The 21,768-nt window shown below is 39.1% G+C and overlaps 1 protein-coding gene across 6 annotated transcripts in view; it reads left to right on the top strand.

Annotated features, from left to right (window-relative positions):
* Window positions 1-21,768, top strand: part of AFAP1L2 (actin filament associated protein 1 like 2) — a 149,773-nt gene that overhangs the window by 96,468 nt on the left and 31,537 nt on the right. For all 6 annotated transcript variants that reach the window (XM_072623197.1, XM_072623224.1, XM_072623192.1 and 3 more), the window contains one exon: window positions 18,367-18,457. In XM_072623197.1, coding sequence (XP_072479298.1) covers window positions 18,367-18,457 — 91 coding nt within the window. The remainder of the gene's footprint in view (window positions 1-18,366; window positions 18,458-21,768) is intronic.

Here is a 21,768-nt window from a genome sequence, read left to right as displayed (position 1 = left end):
TTGTTTTGATTTCCATTTTTTCATATGACTATAGATAGCTTTCATTTCTTCCTCTGAAAACTACCTGTTCATATCCTTTGACCATTTATCAATTGGGGAATGACTTGTATTCTTGTACATTTGACTCAGCACGCTATACATTTTAGAAATGAGGCCTTTGTCACAGACACTAATTGCAAAAATTCTTTCCTAGTTTTCTGCTTCCCTCATAATCTTGATTGCATTGGGTTTGTTTGTGCAAAAACTTTTTAATTTAATGTAATCAAAATTATCCATTCTGCACTTCATAATGTTCTCTATCTCTTTTTGTTTGGTCAAAAATTTCTCCATTCTCCATAAATATGACAAATGCACTATTCTTTGCTCCCCTAATTTGTTTATAGTATCAATCTTTATACCCTATATCATGTATCCAATTGAACTTTATTCTTCTGTACAGTGTCAGGCATTGGTCTATGCCCAGTTTCTGCCACACTGTTATCCAGTTTTCCCAGCAATTTTTCTCAAGAAATGAGGTCTTTATCAGAGATATTTGTTTCCCAGTTTTCTGATTTCACAATGATAATATGAAATGAAATCATAATTTTTGGTTTTGTATGTGCAAAACTTTTTAAATTTTCAATAATCAAAATGATCTATTTTACATTTTGTAATGCTCTCTGTATCTTCTTCGTTCCTAAATTTTTCCCTTATCAATAAATTTGATAGATAAACTATTCAGTGTTCTCTTAATTTGTTTATGGTTTTACCCTTTATATGTAAATCATATACCCATTTTGACCTTCTCTTGATATATAGTGTGAGATGTTGATCAGTGCTTAGTTTCTGCCATAGCATTTATGGTTTTTCTAGCATTTTTTGTCAAATAATGAGTTTTTGTTCCAGAAGCTTGGATCTTTGGGTTTATCATCTACTAATTTACTTTGGTCATTTACTATAACGTAATTTGTACCTAATCTATTCCACTGATCCACCACTCTGTTTCTTAGCCAGTACCAGATTGGTTTCATAATTACCACTAATGCTGATCTGGTATGGCCAGACCACCTTCTTTTGTATTTTTTTTATTGATTTCCTTCATATTCTGGAGTTTTTGTTTTTTCATATGAATTTTGCTATTATTTTTTCTAGCTCTTTAAAATAGTTTTTTGATAGTTTGATTGGTATGGCACTGAGCAAATTTAGGTGGAATTGTAATTTTTAATATATTGGCTCAGCCTACCCATGATTAATATTTAATTAATTAATTAATATTTTCCCAACTGTTTAGATCTCACTTTATTTGTGTGAAAAGTATTTTATAGTTGTGTTTCTGTAATCCTTGGGTTTGTCTTGGCAGGTAGACTCCCAGGTGTTTCATATTGTCTACAGTTATTTTCAGTAGAATTTCTCTTTCTTTCTCTTGCTGCTGAACTTTGTTGGTAATATACAGAAAAGCTGATGATTTATATGAGTTTATTTTGTATCCTGCAATTTTACTAAAGTTAAAAATTTCAAGTGGTTTTTTAGTTGATTCTCTAGGATTTTCAAAGTATAACATCATACAATCAATAAAGAGTAAGAGTTTTGTTTCCTCTTTGCCTATTTAAATTCCTTCAATTTTTTTCCTTCTCTTATTGCTATAGTTAACATTTCTAGTACAATTTTAAACAATAGAGGTGATAATGGATATCCTTGCTTGCTTCACCCCGATTATATAGGGAAGGCTTCTAGTTTATTCCCATTACAGATATATTACTTATTTTAAGGTAAACTCCATATATTCCTAAGCTCTCTAGTGTTTTCAATAGGAATGAGTGCTGCATTTTGTCAGAGGATTTTTCTGCATCTATTGAGACAAAATCATATGATTTCTGTTAGTTTTATTATTAATATGTTCAATTGTGCTAATAGTCTTCCTAATATTGAATTAATCCTGCATTTCTGGTATAAATCCCACCTGGTTATAGCGTATGATCCTTGTGATCTATTGCTGTAATCTGTTTGCTAGTATTTTATTTAAAATTTTTGCTTCAGTAATCATTAGGGAAATTGGTCTATAATTTTCTTTCTGTTTTGGCTCTTTTTGGTTTAGGTATCAGCACCATATTTGTGTCATAAAAGGAATTTGTTAGGATTCCTCCACCTATTTTTCCTAATAATTTATATAGTATTGAGATTAATTGTTCTTTAAATGTTTGGTAGAATTCACTTGTGAATTCATCTGACCCTGGGGATTTTTTTCTTAGTAAGTTCATTGATGACTTGTTCAATTTTTTTTTCTAAGACTGGATTATTTGAGTGTTTTTTTCTTCTTCTGTTAATTTGATAATTTATATTTTTGTAGTTATTCATCCATTTCTTTTGGATTGTCAAATTTATTGCAAAATAGCTCCTAACAATTGTATTATTTTCCTCTTCATTGGTAATCAATTCTCTTTCATTTTTGATACTAGTAATTTGGCTTTCTTCTTTCCTTTTTTAAATCAAATCAACCAATGGTTTATCTATTTTATTGTTTTTTCCCCATAAAACCAGCTTCTAGTTTTATTTGTTAGTTCAATGGTTTTCTTACTTTCAATTTTATTAATATCTCCTTTGATTTTCAGGATTTCCAATTTGGTGTTTAATTGGGGATTTTTAATTTGTTCTTTTTCTAGTTATTTTAGTTTCATGCCCAATTCATTGATCTCCTTTTTCGCTATTTTATTGCTGTAAGTGATTAGAGATACATGTTTTCCCCAAGTACTGCTCTGACTAGATCCCATAAATTTTAGCATGTTGTCTCATTGTTGTCATTTTCTTTGTGAAATTATCTATTGTTTCTATGATTTGTTCTTTGACCCATTTGTTTTTTTAGGATTAGATTATTTAATTTCTGATTAATTTTTAATCTATTGTCCATTACTGAATGTAATTTTTATTGTATTATGATCTGAAAAGGATGGATTTACATTTCTGCTTTTCTGCATTTGATTGTGATGTTTTTAATGTTATAACACATGGTCAGTTTTTGTGTAGGTGCCATGTACTGCTGAGAAAAGGGTATATTCCTTTCTATTCCCATTAAGTTTTCTCCAGATAATCTATCTTATCTAACTTTTCCAGATTTTTATTCACCTCCTTAACTTCTTTCTTGTTTATTTTTTGGTTTGGTTTATCTAGTTCTGAGAGGTGAAAGTTGAGATTCCCCTGCTACTATAGTTTTATTATCTATTTCCTCCTGTAATTCATTCAACTTCAAAAATTTAGATGTTATACCATTTGGTACATATGTTTAGTATTAATATGACATCATTGTTTGTGGTGCCTTTCCACAAGATATAGTTCCCTTCATTCTTTCCTTTAATGAGATCTATTTTTGCTTTTCCTTTGTCTGAAATCATGATTGCTACTCCTGCTTTCTTTGCTTCAGGTAAAGAATAATAGATTCTGCCCTTTCCCTTTACCCTGTGTGTATCTCTCTGCTTCAAATGTGTTTCTTATAAACAACATATTGTAAGATTCTGGTTTTTAATCCATTGTACTATCTGCTTCTCTTTTATGGGTGAGTTCATTCCATTCACGTTTAATAGTTATGATAACTGTATTTCCCTCCATGTTATTTTTCTCTTGTTTATCCCCACCTGTCTCTTACATTCAACTCTTTCCCCCCTTTTACCCTCCCTTTTGTCAGTTCCCCCCTTCTCTTATCTCTTTTTATTTCCTTATAGAGTAAGAGAGATTTCTATATCCAACTGAGTGTTTATGTTATTCTCTCTTTGAGCCAATTATGATGAGAGTAAGGTTTAAGTTTTGCCTGCCACCCTCCCCCAGCCAATTTTACCCTCCATTATAATAACTCTTTTATGTTTCTTTTATGTAGGGTAATTTACCCCCATTCAATCTCCTCTCTTCTTCTTCCAGTGTAATTTTCTTTGTCACCCCTTTATTTTGTTTTGGGGGGTATCATCCCATAAAAATCTCATTATATCTACATCCTCTTTCTACATATACTCCTTCTAATTGCTCTTATAGTAATTAAGTTGAGTTACAAATATTACCTTGCCCTATAGAATATATATAGATATAAACAGTTTAACTTTATTTCTCATGTTTTCTCTTTATTGTTTCTTTTTTAATCTTTTTATATTTCCCTTGAGTCTTGTATTTGGAGATAACAATTTTTTTCTTCAGCTCTAGTCTTTTAATAAGAAATGCTTAAAAGTCCTCTATTTCACTAACTATCCTTTTATCCTGTGAAAGATTATATTCAAGTTTACTGGGTAGGTGATTCTTGGTTGTAATCCTAGCTCCTTTGCCTTCTAGTATATTATATTCCCAACCCTCCAATTCTTTAATATGGAAGCTGCCAGAGCCTTTGCAATCCTAACTGTAGCTCCGAGATACTCGAATTGTTTATTTTTGATTGCTTGCAGTACTTTCTCCTTGACCTGTGAGCTCTAATATGGCTGTGATATTCTTCGGAGTTTTCATTTTGGTATCTCTTTGAGGTGGTGTTTGGTGAATTCTTATGATGTCTATTTTGCCATCTGGCTCTAATATACAGGGCAGTTTTTGTGGTTTTTTAAAAATAATTTCTTGAAAGATTTTGTCCAGGCTTTTTGTTTTCCTTTTGATCATGACTTTTAGGTAGTCCAATAATTCTTATATTTTCTCTCCTGGATCTATTTTCTAGGTCACATGTTTTTTCCAATGAGAAATTTCACATTTTCTTCTGTTTTTTGTTTTTTTTTTTTTACTTTTTTGGTTTTGTTTTATTGTATCTTGATGTCGCATGGAATCATTAATTTCCATTTGTTCAATTCTAATTTTTAAAAATTATTTTCTTGGGTGAGCTTTTGTACTTCCTTTTCTATTTGGCTAATTTTATTTTTTTAGTGAGTTATTTTCCTTGGTAAATTTTTGTATATCTTTTCCTATGCTATTGACTCTTTTTCATGATTTTCTTTCATTACTCCAATCTCCTTTCCCAGTTTTTCTTCTACTTCTCTCATTTGTTTTTAAAAATCCCTTTTAAGCTCTTCCAGGGATTCTTTTGGAGCCTAAAAGCAAATTACATTCTTCTTTGAGGCTTCACATCTAGCCATTTTGACACTTTCTCTTCTGTGTTTCTACCTTGATCCTTCATATCACCATTGTAACTTTCTATAGTCAAACCCTTTTATTGTGTTTGTGACTTGGTGTTTTTATGTGAGAGTTGGACTCTGGTCCTACACCATACCAAGCTTTTTGTGCTGAGGCTCTTTGGGTCTTACTGCTGACTTTCACCGGTGGTCAGGGCTTAGCTGCTTGCTTTCTCTGGAGGGTAGGTTTCCCTTCTGGCTTGTATGTACTGTGGGTGAGGCCTCTCTGTTGTCCTCCCCTGGGTGTGGGGTTTAGCTGTTGGCATGCTCCTGGGGTAGGGTCTTGCTGCTAGGCTGCTATGGTAACAATCTTTCTGGTGGCTGACCCTGGAGGAGGGATCTTGTTGCTGGTCTGGCCTGAGGTGTGGGGTCCTGCTGCTGAGTTGCTATGGAAACAGGGTCTTTCTGCTGGTAGGCCCCAGGGACAGATTCTCTCTGTTGGTCAGCTCTGGGGTGGGGCTTCATTCCTGGTCAGCAATGTGGTCAAGGCCTGGATGGTGGCTTGTGCTGGGGTTGGTGTCACTGAAGTGGGACCTGGCTGTGCTGCACAGCCTGCTCACTTGCCTAGGGGGCTCCTGACTTGCAGGAGGATGGGCCCATCCTGGTGGATTGCTCCAGGCCTGGAGACTTGCTGAAGGTCCCCTGCTGTGACTCTAGCTGCTGCTTCTACTCTTGGACCTCACTCCCCTCCTGCTTCAGTGAGGCAGACCTTTCCTGCTGGGCTGGTCAGCTGCTTCCCTGCTCCTGCTCCTGCTCCTCTAAGGTGGTTTTCTAGTTGTTTGGAGGGGAATTTGGGAGGGCTTCAGAGAGTTTCTTCCTCACTTTGCCATCTTGGCACCAGAAGTTCATTTTTTTCCTTTTTTTTTCATTATTGTCACTTCTTCAGACTTCATCCTTCTCCACACACCTCCTCCCCCACACACCTCCTCCCCCAACCTTTGTAATAGCAAAGTAGAGGTAAGTTAAACAACTGAACGCATTGCTCATGCCTTGCATCATAATCCTCATTCTGCACATTTTTGTTGTCATCTCTGCTGAGAATTCCTGTATTTTTTGAGAGATTGCTGTGTTCCTCAGGGCTCAGGGCAGAAAGGAATAGGAGTGTGAGGGATGGCTCAATCTGTGAGTCTAACTACGGTAACTGAGGACAGGTCCTGAGTGACCCATTAATGCATCCAATTTGTCAAGCGTCCTGTGAATGAGGGAATGGGAAGGCAGATGGAGGCCTTCAGCCGCCCAGCACTTGGCACATGTTGCTGGCTCACAGTCTGGGCCAGAGGCCTATCATTGCCTCATACATAGCATTATTGTTAGATAAGTACAAGTTCATCTCTGTTCCTTGATGAGGTCACATTTTACTGCTTCTCTTTTGTTCAACAGACATTTACTGAATGCCTGCTATGTTCTAGAGGTAATGGGGAACTACTGAAAATATTTGAGCATGGTCAGACCTATTATACCTTAAGATTATTTTGGAAGCTGTGTGGAGGATAGATTGGAGAGAGGGAGAGAATGGAAGCAGGGATGTTATAGTTAGGATGCTGCTATGGATGCCAGGTAATGAGGGCCTGAACTAAGGTTATTGCCATGTGATTGGAGAGAAAGGAAAATCTGAGAGATACTGTGGGAGGAGAATCGATAAGACTTGTCAACTATTGTATGGGGAAGATGGAAGAGGGGAAAGCCATGGTTCATTCTAACGTTATGAATCCAAATGATTGGAAGGCTGGTAGTGTCCTCATCAGAAATGGGGAAGTCTGACAGATGGGCTGATTTAGGAGGATACAGTAAAAAGTTCTGTTTTGGACATAGTAAGTTTGAGATGCCTACAGGCTATCCAGGGAGAGATAACTAGTGAAGAGCTGACCTATGACTGGAGCTCATTATGGTACAGTAGGAAGAACACTGTTTCTAGAGTCTGAAAACCTGATCCCACATCCTGCAGCTGATGTTTATTACCTGTTTGATCTTGGGCAAGTCACTTAACTTCCTTGGGCCTCAGTTTCTTCATCTGCAAAATGAGGCAGTTGGACTAAATGGCCAACTCTAGATCTATTATCTTATGATCCAGATTGTTGGAGTCATCTGCAGGAAAATGAGAACTGATGAGATCTGGGAGAGAGTGTGAAGAGAAAAGAGAAGAGGGTCTAGTACAGAGCCCTGGGGATACACTAACGTGATAGGATTAATTACTGGGTGATAATCCAGAAAGGCTGCTGAAAAGGAGCAGACAGGGAAATATGAAGGAAAAACAGGAGAGATCAGGTCTTAAAAGCCAAAAGAGGTGAAAGCACATATCCTGAAGGAGGGAATGTTTAGTGATAGCAAAAGTTGTAAAAAGATCAAAGGTGATCAAGCCAAAGAAAAACCCATCTGATCTAGTAGTTAAAAGGTCAGTGACAACCTTGGGAAGAACAGTTTTGGACAAGTGGTGGGAGCGAAAGCTAAATTGCAAGGGATTGAAGAGTAAGTAGATAGTGAGAAAGTTGGAGGCAGTGAGTGTTGATTAGGTTTAGGATTTTGGCAATGAAAAGGAAGAGAGATTGCTTTAGGGAGCAGTAGAGCAAAGTGTAAGCTTTTTGTTTTGTTTTGGTTTTTTCGTGGGATGGGGTAGACCTGAGCATGTTTGTAGGCAGTAGAACAAAAGGTAATAAATAGAGATATTGAAAAAGAAAGAGGAAAATAGTAGAAGGAGTAAGCTCCAGGAGAACACCGGAAAGAACAGAATGTATGTAGAATTAGTGATACTAAGGCATTGGCCTTGGTGAGAAGGGACAGGAGGAATGGAAAAGAAGGGAATAATGGATGATAAAGGTTGAGTTGATAGGATTTGGTAACTAACCAAAAGTGAGAGTAAGGGGAAGAGAGAAGAAAGAGATAAGAAATACCTCTCAAATTTTAAGCCTGGGAAACTGGTGGAATGGATATACAATTAACAAAGACAGGAAAATCAGGGGAGATAGGCTTTGGAGTAGAGGTAAGTTTATTTCAAGACATATTGGATTTGAGTATTGGTGGAACATCCATGTTGGTGTTTGGCAGTTGTAATTGTTGGCTTGAAACTTTCCAGAGAAGTTAAACCTGGAGGTGTATTGCAGGGTCATCCAAGGTGATTGTTGAAATTGTTTGATTAAATGAGATCTCCAAGGAATTGAGTGTAGAGATAGAAGATATATTGAGAAGAATATATAGAATTATATAATTTAACATTATAGTAATTATTATACTATATATTAATATCACATGTTAATAATTATACTATTATAATTTTTACCTTTGTATTCTGTTAATAATGTGATAATTATAAAGAGAAGATATAGAGAGCAGATAAAGGACAGAGTTTTGGGGAACAGCTACGTTTCAGGGGTGGTATAATAAACAGTAGAGGAAACAAGAAAGGAACTATGGGAGAGCTACCTTGAAGAAGTCATGGAATAAGACTGCAGGAAGGATGGCAAGGTCATCAGTGATTCAGAGGTCAAGGAGGGTGGGGCACCATTTCTAACTGAGGGGATCTTACTTACATTTGGGGGTCAGATCACACTTTTTTCAAAGCTCAGTGCTTGAAGGAGCATTTTGTCTCTGCTCAGGTCACTTAGGAGCAGTTTGCATTGCTATTCTAAAGGGAAGGGATTTGAGAGGGAACTAAGTATACTAGAAAGCACTGGATTCAGGAGATCTGGATTTGAATCTTATCTTTGATGTTTAATAGCTGGGCAGCCAAGAGCAAGTCCCTTAAGCTCCCACTACTTCAGTTTTACTATATGGTGAAATGGGGATAGGCACCTAGGTGGCACAGTGGATAGAATACTGGGCTTGGAGTCAGGAAGATTCATCTATCTGAGTTCAAATCTGGCCTCATGCACTTATGATCTGTGTGACCCTGGGCAAGTCATTGAACCCTGTTTGCTTCAGTTCCCTCATCTGTCAAATGAGTTAGAGAAAGAAATGGTAAACCATTCTAGTATCTTTGCCGAGAAAACTCCAGAGGGGGGGTCATGAAGAGTCAGACATGACTGAAAAATGACTGAACAACAGCCCAGCATGGGTTGGAACCTACAAGATTATTGTGAAACTGAAAAGAGAGAGCACTTTGAAAACCGTAAGGCTTTAAACTGCACTCCTTGTAGGGATACCTTGTATAAAGTGGGGGAGGGTAGTCAGAGGAGAAGAAGGGCTAGAAGAAAGTAATTTGGGCACTTTCCAGTGGCAAAGAGGGGCGAGCAAGGAATGTAGCAGCTTCTCCGAGTGGACTGGGTCTGTTGTTATAGCCTGATATGGCACTTCAGAACCCTTAGTCTTTGCCAGATAGAACCTCCATTACTTGCTTTGTCTCTGAGGGAGCAGCTGTTCACAGGTTAACCAAAAATGAAGGGAATTTCCTGAGTCGGAACCTCACTCCAACTGTGTAGTGTCAACTGTGACCCAGGAATTTGTGTATGTTTAAAATAGTGAGGCAAATTTATTTGCTTCGAGATTTCACATGGACAAGTTTTAAAGTTCACTAGGTCACCACGAACACCTTCCAAAGGGACTTCACTTCTTTGACAAGGATAGCTCTCATGAAGTAGGGATTCTTAATCTGAGGTCTGTGGGCTTGGTGGTTGTTTTATTAAACATATTTAGTTGACTTTATTTCAAATATAATTAGTTTCCCCTGTAATCCTATGCATGTATTTTATGCATTTAGAAATATTATTCTGAGAAGAGATCTGTAAGCTTCACCAGACTGCCAAAGGGTCCATGACATGCACAAAATATTAAGATCCTTTGCTTAAGGGGAGCCTGACCACAGGTTTTACTACTTAGGAACCTTTCCCTGTCAGCTACCTCAGCAGGAAAGTCTCTGCTGTGTAAAATAAAGGAACTTGGAAAGAAGTGGGGGGTGGAGGGGTGTCCAAGGAAGCAGAAATTATGGAGAAGACTAGCTCCTTCTCTAGAAAAAGTATCATATTTCTAGTGCATTCTGCTCTGGGGCAGGGGGGACAGAAGAGGTTTATTTGAGAAAACATTAGTCAGTGGAATTGATGGGGCAAAACTCACTGTAATTCTGAGGAAAGCTTTCAGATGTAAGGCAGTTGTTCTAGTGGATGAATTCCAGACCCTGGGGAGATTTTCCAGAAAATCCATCCAGCTTCATAGTAGAAGCCAGCTCCATTTTCCATGGAATTACTTTGCTGTGAAGCAAAGACTTCTCCAACTTCTTCAAGGGATCACCTTTGCGCTGTCCAAGGTTCACTCTCCCTGAGGGAACTACTAGAGCAGTGAGTGAATCATAAGATAGGCCTTAGAGCCAAGATGAGCCAAGAGCCCAGTGACCCACACATACATCATATTTCCCTCTTTTCATCTCTGTAACAAGTCCCAGCCTCCTCACAGCCAGGCATGGTTCTTAGCATGAAGCACTGAGGGAATCTGGCTTGGGTGGAGAGAAGAACAGCTGTACAGGCTGGAGCGTCTGAATGTGGAAAAACAGGGTAGCTGTCCCTGAGGAGAAAATGCAAGGGATAAAAGAGCACACAGCCCTAACTCAGCTGATTCTAGGTATGGGGTAAGCCCATATTCTCTCATACCACATAAGTTTTTTAAAAGCTTATTCCACACTTCAACTGTAGCATTCATTAAATCAATAAACATTTATTAAGAATCTGCTATGTGCCAGGTACTGTACTAAATGCTGGGGAAACAAATAAGAAAAAGAAAGATAGTCCCTGCCATCAAGGAGCTTCCAATGTAATGGGGGAAGACAATACACAAATCAAACCTGAAAAGGGAAGAAGGGGTAGGTAGGGAAGAAGGGAGACAGCATGGAGGCATGGTGGAGACTAGCACGCTGAGTTCCTCCTTAGGAAGACTTTTGCCAGCATCAGCTTTAGCTAAATGAGACGGGTATGATCCCCAAAGCACCATCTTATTCAAAAACTGTTAGTGGCCACAGATGAGGTACCCTCCAGGAAACCATGTGGCAGAAGGTTGAGAGAGGATGGAAATTAGACTGTGACTTCACAAAGGAATGGCCATAGGTGAGAATGAAACCAGGGTGGTGGCACATCTCTCTGCTCTAGCTGGTTAACTCAAGATATTTAAGCTTATTCTGGTTTGAACTTACCACCGTGGCCTGGGCCCAAACCCTATCCTAGTAGTGCCCAGTCTCTTGGGTTAACTGCAACCACTGATTACCTGGGGTCCTTGCTCCTAACCAGCCACAGGCTTGGCAGCTTCTGCCTTTTCCTTTGAAAATAAATAGTATTTATCCTCTGGAGTACATTAAAGTAGATTTACTGCAAAACACTTCAGGATTTTTTTTCTTTTTTAAAAAATTATTTTATTTTTTGTATTTAATAGGAATGTATGTATAGAACCTATATAATATTGTATGCCATCTCAGGGAGGGAGTGGGGAGGGAGGGGGGAAGAAGGGGAGGGAAGTAAAAAAATTCTGAGATATATGGAAGCAATTGTAGAACACCAAAAACAAATAAAATAATTTAATTTAAAAAATTATTTTATTTTTCCCAATTACACGTGAAAACAATTTTTAACGTTCATTTTTTTAAATTTTGAGTTCCAAATTCTCCCCCTCCCTCCCTGATATGGTAGGTAGTTTGACATAAGTTATACATCTGCATTCCTATGGAACATATTTCTAGATTAGTTATTGTGAAAGAAAACAGACCAAAAAATGTAAAAACTAAGGAAAGTGCAGTATAGTATGTTTCTCAATATGCATTATAGATTCCATCAGTTCTTTCTCTGGAGAACTTTCTCATGTTTTGTTGTGAGTCCTTTGGAATTGTCTTGGATCATTGAGAGTAGTAACTAAGTCATTCCCAGATGATCACGGTACAAGAGGGATGCTACTGTTTATGGTGTTCTCCTGATTCTCCTCATTTCACTTTGCATCGGTTCAAGAAAGTTTTTTCCAGTGTGGGGATCATATGAAGGGTAACAGTTTCACAGATTGCAAAAGGGTCTTAAAATGGAATCCCAATCCACCTGCATGATGCATGTCTGTTTAACTTGCTTATGCCTTATGTCTTATCTTCATCTTAGCATTCTGTTTCCCATGCCCTGGATTTGACTGATCAGACTGAAGCCACACAGTCCTCTGTGTTCCATTTCTCCATCTCTCAATGAAAGATGCACATATAATATTCCAAATTTCTACTGCAAGCTTAGCAAGTCAGCAACGTGATGTGTCGGCCAAAAAGCTACGGCAATCATCAGATTCTTCATTCATTAATAGAAGCCTTGCATCCACTGTAAGAAAGGTGCCAGTCCCATTTTATTCTGTCCTAAGCAGTCCGCTTCTGGAGTATTGTGCCTAGTGCTGGACATCCCGTTTTAGAGACAATATTGATAACTGGGAGAGCATCGTATACAGTAACAGCAACATTGTAACAATGGTCATCTGTGAAAGACCTAGTTACTCTGATCAACACTGATCCTTGCAAAACAATTCCAAAGGACCTATAATGAAAATGCTATCCACCTGCAGAAAGAAAAATGAATTCTGAATGCAAATTGCTTTTTTTTCTTGCCTTTTAGAGGGAAGAAGGGGGCTTTTTCATCATGACTAATATGGAAATATGTTTTACATGACTTCACATGCTTGCCTTCTCAACAGTTGGGGGAGGTGTGGAAAGAAGGGAAAGAATTTGGAACTCAAGAAATTTTAAAACAAATGTTAAAACAATTTTAATGTAATTGGAAAATATTTAAGACAATAAGAAAAAAAATTAAAGAAAGAATGTTGACTATCTGGAATGTATCCAGAGTCAATGTAGACCAGAATGGCAAAGGAACTCAAAGTTATGCCTTAAGTATATATGTATGTTAGAAAAAAACAGGTATTCCAAGTGGGTATGTTTAACCTGGAAAAGAAAAGACTAGGGGAAGGGGAAGGAAATCAGCATTTATCCGGAGCCTGCTATGAAGCTGGTTGTGCTAAGCACTTTACAAATGTCATTGCATTTAATCCTCCAAAAAACCCTGTAAGTTATGTGCTGTTATTATCCCCATTTCACATTTGAGAAAACTGAGGCAAATGAAAGTTAAATGACATACCCAGGGTTATACAACTAATAAGTGTCTGATATCAGTTTTGAACTCAGGTCTTCATGATTCCAGGCCCAGCCCTACCATCTGGCAGCCTCAGCTACAGGAATGAAGGGGAGGGACATGGTCATTGTTTTTTAACAATATTTGAAGGACTGATATGTGGAAGAGAAATTATATCGATGTGATGTTGTGCTAATCCCTTAACTTCTCTTTGCCTTAATCTACTAGAGAAGGAAATGACAAATCTCAAAACCTTTACAAAAAAAAAAAACCAAACCAAAGACCTATGGACAGTTTGGTCCGCAGGGTCATGAAGAGTCAGACAGGAAGGAGCAAAAACAAACATTTTAGTTTACTGTAAGAACATATTTTTTTTATTTCAACCATTAACTAAATGCCTACCATGTGCCAAGCACTATTCTAAGTGCTTTACAAAATATTTATACATATCTCATTTGATCTTTATAACCACTCTTGGAGTTGGTACTATTATTAGCACAGTTTCCATTGAAGAAACCAAGGCAGACAAAAGTTGAGTACTTACCCAGGGTCATATGGCAAAGGTTAAGTGACCCAGGAAGAGTCACACTGAAGGGAAAGATTTTCTAAGTGGGCTGTCTAAAAATGTAACAGGCTACCTCAGAGGGTACCAGAGCCAGTCAAATAGAGGTTAGATAACTGCTTATCTGGGATTTTGTATGTGTGATTCATGGGAAGCTTTAGAGTAGATCAGAGGTGTCAAATACACTGGCTCCAGAGTGCTACCCCAACCAGATCAGAACATAATTGGGAAATAAATCAAAGTTCTCTCTGTGTGTGTACATATATGTGTGTGTATATGGACACATACAAGCACACACATCATTTTACAACTAAGTCAATGTGCAGTCTACAGGGATCCTTATATAGTTCCATACATAAGTAGCCCCTGTTTCCATTTGAGTTTGATACTGCTGAAATAGATGACTCCCAAGATTTCTCCCAACTCTGCTTCCATGACCTTTATGATATCGGGGCTTAGAAAAGTATTTTTTTCCTCCAGATCCTCAGCTTAGGAATTTTCTGGATCACCTCACTGATCATGGTCTTGGACAGTCCCTTCTGTTCTCATCCTCTGCTTCCAGCAAGAAAAAACTCTTTCCTTTCAGAGTTCAGAGCTCTTCGTATTTCATATTTTAGCCCGGTACCACCTCTCTCATCCGTCCTGGGGAGGGAGGGATGCTCTCCATCTTCTCCTCCCCAGAAGCTGCCCTCATTTCACTGCTGCTTATCCCTTTATTCTGGGTACTCTGCTTGAAACAAATTCCTCTAGTCAGAGTCTTGATTGTTTATGATCCTCACAGGAGTGAATGAAAATGTGCCCCCAGAAAAGATAAGGGGAGGGCTCTGTTGTGACTGTGTGAATGTGGTCCCTGACTCCAAAGCAGCCAGCTGCTCTGACTGCCTCAGGAGAAACAGATGTTCGCAAGCTGATTGCCATCAGATTTCTCTGCTTTCACTCCTCCATCTTCTCCCATACTCTGAAAATGAAAAGATAAAAGGCAAGTCCTAAATGAGTCAACTTAATTGGGACAGTTTCACACAACTTGTCTATTGATACATCTGAATAATTTAGCCATGACCTACTTGCTGACCCTTCCTCCTCTCTCCACCCCCAGTCCAAAGACATGTCTCACAATACTGACTTCTTGAACTTCCTGTACTTTAATACACATTGTGGTTGTGTTGCAAAAGTAAGGAATCGGTGCTCCCTCACTGCAGGGTCAGAGCTCTTAGAGTGTATGTGTTTATTATGCTTGGGAAAAAATTTATTCCAACAGGGTCTAAGCATAGTAATTCAGCTTTCTTACACTAAAGAAAAGGCATTTTTCACACTAAGGTTATGAGAATCCTCATCTGATTCCAAATCCTGGTTGTCTCAAATTTTTCAAAGAAACGTCATCGTCTACTCGGTGGTGGGAAGGTTTTCATCCTGAAGGTTCCAGCCTTCCCATCCAATCGGACCTGATCTGGCTTCATTTGAAAGAGTTTAGGGTTCCAAGACTACCTCAGGCAGATATAAAATGAATGGGCCTCTCCTATTGCATACCTGAACTTTACCCAGGCTGACCCCCCATGCCTATCTATAATGCTCTCCTTTCTCAACTTGACCTCTTCCAATCCCAAGCTTCATGGAAGGATCAGCTCAAGGGCCATCTCCTATCATGAGGCCTTTCCTGATTCCTCTAGTAGCTAGTGCTAGTGCTGTCTCCCAACCCCCCAAATTACTTTATATATGTAAAAGAAGAAGACTGATTGAGTCAATCAGAGGAGAAAGTAGAAGCTATATTACTCCTTTACCACACAATTTCCCATAAGTGCATTTTACTCCCATTTTGATATGTTTAAATCTACTATTTCCAGGGAACTTGTGTGGGTGGAAGCATAGGGTTTGTTTCTCTGACAACTGCCCCTTCATATCCACTTAACAAATCCCCTTTTCTAAAAGCTTATTGAATCTAACTGATAATTACTGGAAATCTCACCTTGGAGGGCTTATGAGCAAGAGTACTGTAATCCCAGTAACCCTCAGGGTTGCTCCTAGAACTCTGAGAGGAGTCAGAGTAATTCCCATTTAATGTGAGTTGGTGCAGTAGCCATGGAGGGAGTGTTACACATACATTTTCTATTTATTTTTCTGTGTTCATATTATTTCCTTCTAGTAGAATGTAAGTTCCTCAAGGGCAAAATGGTTTTAACTTTTGTCTTTGTATCCTTAGCACAGTACCCAATACAGAGTAGGAACCTGATAAATGTTTATTGAGTTAAATTGAATTATCCTGTTGTCAGCCCTTTATGGCTCCTCCCTCCCCAAAAAAGAAAAAAACTTGGCCACATTCTTGGGGAAATTCCTGGGATATTGATTCTGTACATCACCAGTCCCTTCAATATTGTGGATTCTGTGTGATCCAAGAATGAATGAGTTAAGCAAAGTCAAACCATCTCTTGAGGCAAAATCTTGGATGTGCCATTATATTTGCTGTGGTTTTGATGCTACCAAGCTTTGAGATCAGGTATTGAGTGCCCATTGTATTCAAGACCTTTGGATAGGAACTATGGAGGATACAAAGATGTACAAGACTGGGTCTTTTCCCTCTCAAAAGAATTAGATTTGTAGAGATCTGCTGACAAGTGGAGGCAGCCCCCTATTTTTTGACCTTTGGCTTCCTTAGTTTGGCAGGTTTGTGCATAATTTAACCAGTCTGGGAGATAGTCATTCCCCCCATCCCCTTATGCAAGCCCAGGTTATTGCCAAGGGGTCAAGCCATATGTTCATGTGTGTGTGTTCATGTGCATGGAAACGTGAATTTCTAAGAAAGGTCTTAGAAATCTTACTGGGACTTTTCGCAGGTTCTGGAATCTTTTCAAAGACTTACTTCAGTGACATTTATCTGCTTCCTTGATTTGTACTCCTATCAACTTAAAAGATGTCCGGTATGCTTCCTAGGGTTAGCTTTCAGCTTTGCTTGACTTACTGACAATACTGTTTTGATTGTGTTGAACTGAGAGTCCCTGTTTGAAAGAGGAAGTGCATATAGTGTGCCCCAGCTCATAAGGAGGTAATCAGATGCCTCTTGCCACCTACCCATCATTCCTCCCCCACTGCACCCCTTTCTCAGAAAGTCATACCTGTAGCACTGTGGGCTTTGATAGACACATGGGTAATCATAGGTGGATCTGTACTAGGATTTGCCTAGGAAAGGTATTCTATATAGGAAAGGATAAAGGTCCTGACTCAGAATCCTCCTCCCCTCCAACTGAGTATAATTCTCCAGTAAAATGTCCCTAAAAGTTAACACTCTCTATGGTATCACCCCTTCAGATATGGTTATTGTATACTTAGAATAGATGTCGTGATATAGTTTTATAAAACTATGGTTATATATGTTGCCTACATCTCTGGGGCAGTTCTCGGTAGGTGAGTAGGACTAGTGAGTTCTGGGCTGCTGGCTTTTATGATAATAATGAACTTTTTATAGTACTTTAAGGTTTGCAAAGACTTTCCCACACAAATCCTTTTGAGGTAGATAAATATATTATCATTACTCCCATTTTACAGATGAGGAAACTGAGGTTCAAAGTGGGTAGGTCTTTGCCTAGTAATTGTCAGAGCTGGAATTTGAAACCTGGGTCTTCTAATTCCAGGATCAATGTCTTTTAGTACCATTATAACACATCATTGTATTTTTTTAAAGCATTCCCCCATAATGTTTGGGGAGGGAAGAAACGGGTGGTTGACAAGAATAATTCACCAAAGCTGACACAACTTAGTGGTCTAGCCCCCTAGGAGCTCCCTCCTTTCCATTCTTTCCTTACAGACCTTTGCTTTTTGCTTACAAATCTCCTTTTCCCAAAGCATGAAGAATACTTCAGCTCTATTGAATAAACAGTTGGCCTTAGGCAGCTCTCTCAGAGTCCACAACTAGCTCTTCTATATTGAAAGCCAAACACATACAGTATTTAAAAGCCCCCAAGTACAGTGTTCTAGCTCTCTTCAATGTGGAATTCATAACCTAACAAATTCGTTTTTGCTCTACTTCCTTCATTCTCAAAGAAGACCAATGATAACAAATATTACTTTAATATTTTTCGTGGGTTTTTTTAATTTAAGAAATCGTTGCAAAGATACGCTTGTAGATAATCTACAATGTTAAAATATTTACAGTCTGATAAGCATTTGTGAGGATGCTGGGCATGGCTAGTTGATTGCTAAACATTTATCGGCTAATTGGCTCTTCTTTTTCCTGGTACATCTTACCACATCTCAGTAAGATAATAATAACAGCTAGCGTTTTTATAGGGCTGAAGGACCTGGGTTAAAGTCCTAGCTTTTGGTGACTGTAGTTCCTGCCACTTAACCTCTGGAAGCCTCAGTTTCTTTATCTGAGAGGGGGGAGGGTCAGATGTTCTCTTAGGTCTCCAGCTTTAAACACTAAGAATCTTTTTCACATTGTTTCCCACCCCCTTGCTCACAGCCCCATAAGCTCACTGCTTCCCTGTCTGTTGAAATGAACTGAATTCAACACCATATAATATTTTTCTCCAAGAAACTTTGTCCAGGAGCTCCTTCCATCCTTCCACTGAAAGAGTTAATTCTGAATTCTTTCTCCTGTATCTCTATTTGAAAAAAACAATGTTTGTTTTATTTGTTCATTCCACAGATTCCAGAAAGGAAACAGCTCCCAGTCCCAAAGATCGAGTCTCCAGAGGGATATTATGAAGAGGCAGAACCATATGATACTTCCTTAAATGGTACATCCCAGCAGCTTCACCATTAAGGGTGATTTAAGTACTTCATGCACAAGAGAAGGGAAGTGCTTCTAATACCCCGATAGCTGCAGACATTGCTGCCTTATAGCTAGAAGGCAAGAGAAATCTGGTTGGGATTTTAAAAGGTGGCTCCTTATTGGGATTCAGCCTCTAGTGTGATTTAAGTCTTGTCCTTGCAGTGGGGACAGCTCCTCCAGGAGGGCTCTCCTTGATCCATAGGGGGTGCATGGCTAGGATTAGAGGGCAATCTTAAATTGGCTCAGGATCAGAAGGTTTATGGGATCTGGTGTTTCCTGTTGTCATGTTCTGCTGGGCGTTGCTGACACAAACACATGCAGGGAGAGGAAGGGTCAAGTGTCTGTGCCAAATGAGGTGAGGAGCTTCTCTGTAACCAGGCTCTGGGGAAGAGCAGTAGGTTCTGAGCTGGTTTAGAGGTATGACCCAAACTCTCCTGAACTTGGCCTGCTCAAAGATCAGAGTCAGTCAGAGATCTAGAACAGAAGGAATCCTCAGAAGTCATTGAATCCAAATTCACTATACAGATGAGGAAACCGTGACTCAGAAATACTGCACGCCTTGCCCAGAGACACTCAGTGAGTCATATGTGGCTGAGGCAAGAACTGAACCCACCTCTTTCTGACTTCAAATCTAGCAGTGTCCTACTACATTACAGCTTTTAGGATTGGTTGGTTAAATCACGGAGACCCTCCTCAAATGAACACTTGAGGTGTGCAGTGAATCTTGACACCAAGAGACTACAGAGGGAACATGGGAGGTGATTATTGTGGGTTCTTCCTCCACCACTCTCCAACCACCACGCTGGTCTTCCTTTTCTTCTCCAAGCTTCTTTGTCTCTATCTCTTCCCTTTTCCTTTGCTCTTTTTCCTGATTCCCCTGCCAGTGCCCAACTCATCATTCATTGCTCACTAGTTGAGGCCTCAAGGCTAAGGACATCTGACCTTTGCTACTACAGTGCATCCTGTATTCTTCTGCGGTGCCCCAGCTTAGAACAGGATGATTTGATCATCTGTTTACCTCTTGGTGAGTTTGAATGAGGATATAGGGGACATTTATATAGGACAGCTAGTAGTCATAGTTGAACTTGTTAGAGGACAGGTCTCCCTCAGACTTCCCTGTAACACTGAACAAGAGTGAGGTGGTTGTCACATTTGTTTGTTAAAGTTTTAATAAGCTTTCTTCAGCATTAAGTGGGTCAAGGTATCATATGGTACCTCAGACTGATTTAGCCAAGAGGGTCCAAATCTAGGGAAACATGATAAATATGCTGAGAAATGTTCATCCAGAGGATCCTCTTTGGTCTTGAGACTGGAACTGGCCTTTATTCCTAGTGGCTAATCTACCAGAAAATAGAGACCCAGATAGACTCCTAATTTTAAAGGGACCATAGCAATTATTTACTTCAACCACCTTATTTCCCCGTTGAGGAAAGTGAGAGGTTCTGACTTACACAATGCCACACAGCTATGAGGTCATTTCTGTCAAGATCAGAGTTGAAATTTTTAGCCTTCAAGTTCTTAAGAACAGAATTGTGAAACTGTTAGCATGAGACCTTAGAAAGATCGCCAGATTTCAGGTTATTTAGAAGTCTTTGTAGTTTTAGACTTCAGTTTGTATGATCAGATTTTGTGTATTTTCAATAAAAACTACTGTTTACTAAGTTGAAAGGACTATCCCTCCAGGAGCTAATTGGATAGGCATCAACTGTATGAGAATATTTGGTTACCACTTATGTCTGAATGGAGGGATGGACTAAATAATTTGTGTATTATTTTTTCCCTTTAAGCCTTTGGAGATTAAGAAGTTCTCTCCCTATCACCTTTTTCTTATCCTTTTTCCATATTCAGCACTCATTTCTGCCACATATCCTCTGTGCCAAAGACCATAGGATCCTGAAGAGCTTGAAAGAACATTGGAGACCTCATTTTACAAATGAGGTAAACCAAGGCTCAGAGACGTCACATCTAGCTACATTTCCAGATCTGGAGCTGAAGGTCATCTAGTCCAAGCCCCTTACTTTAAAAATAAGAAAACTTGGGCCAAGAGAGGTTAAATGACTTTGCCCATGGTCTCACAGATAGTGTGAGAGACAAGATTTGAACTTAGGTCCTCTTCCCCAGTACTATAATATTGAGCACTTGAAACAGTGATGGCGAAAACATGTATCTCTCTCTCTGCTCAAAATTAGTGTAGCCAAACCTCCCAGCTACAGCCTGCCCTGGCCCCAAACCAAGCAATAAAGAAATCAAATAGAGGACGGTTGAGAAGGAAAGAATATCAGCTTACTTTTAATCCCTTCCTTCTCAACTTGGGACAAAAACCATGGTAGAAATGTTGTGATGTTAACAGAATACCAAATTTGGAATCAAAACTAAATTCATATCGTGTGGAGAAGTTCGGACCCCTCATAGATCACGAGACCAAGATTCTAACTCCAGCTATCTATATAACCTTGAAGAAGCAACTTAATCTCTCCTCCTCCCCTTGCCCATGGTCATCCCCCCTTTTCTCCCAGCCTCTTCTACACCCTTCTTCCCTCTTTCCATTTTTCTCTCCTCCCCCCACCTCATCACTAAAATAGGACAAATGATTAGCTTTACCTTACCTCACCAGGCTTGCTATGGAGATAAAATGACATGAAAGTATAAAACAACATACAGATATAAAAGATTATGTTTTATCATTCTACCAGGGGCCATAATGAATGAATATTGCTAAAGGAAATAGTGTCACTGGGTGACAGTGAAAACAGGTAGACCCTGTGAAGAAAGTAGCAGAAGAGTCAGGAAATGTGTTTTCCATGGCTGCCTCTGCTTCTCTTGTACCATATTTTCACCTACCATCTGGTTCTAGGCTCTGCAAAGTTGGCATTCCAATTTTGCTTGATGTAATTTGAAGAACAGTTAGATGGATGTGGTTAGATATCTATCTGTAATTGATGTGCTGAACATCTGGTGCTTTTCAGACAGTTGGTCTGAGCTGCAGTTTCATACCAAAGCTCAAGGCTGCTTTGGTAGTGTCTGACGGGCAAGGTGAGGCAGATCAAGAGCACACAGGTTGGGTCCCACTAGCAGGCTGAAGTGGTGACTCACTGAAGCATCCGCCTGTACATTTTAGATAGTCTTCTTTCTTCTGGCAAGTACCAGCTTGTGCCTGACTCCCGAATAATTGGGGAGGGGCATCAGAAGCAGGTGAGACTCTTCATAATGTAGACATTTGATCATGGGCTTTAGTTTACAAAGACTCACATAGTTTCCTGTTGTTCATCACTGTTC

This window comes from Notamacropus eugenii, chromosome 1 (genome assembly GCF_028372415.1).
Source record: "Notamacropus eugenii isolate mMacEug1 chromosome 1, mMacEug1.pri_v2, whole genome shotgun sequence".
Classification (NCBI taxonomy): domain Eukaryota; kingdom Metazoa; phylum Chordata; class Mammalia; order Diprotodontia; family Macropodidae; genus Notamacropus; species Notamacropus eugenii.
The sequence above is the reverse complement of the archived record's forward strand: the minus strand, read 5'-3'. Positions and strand labels throughout refer to the sequence as shown.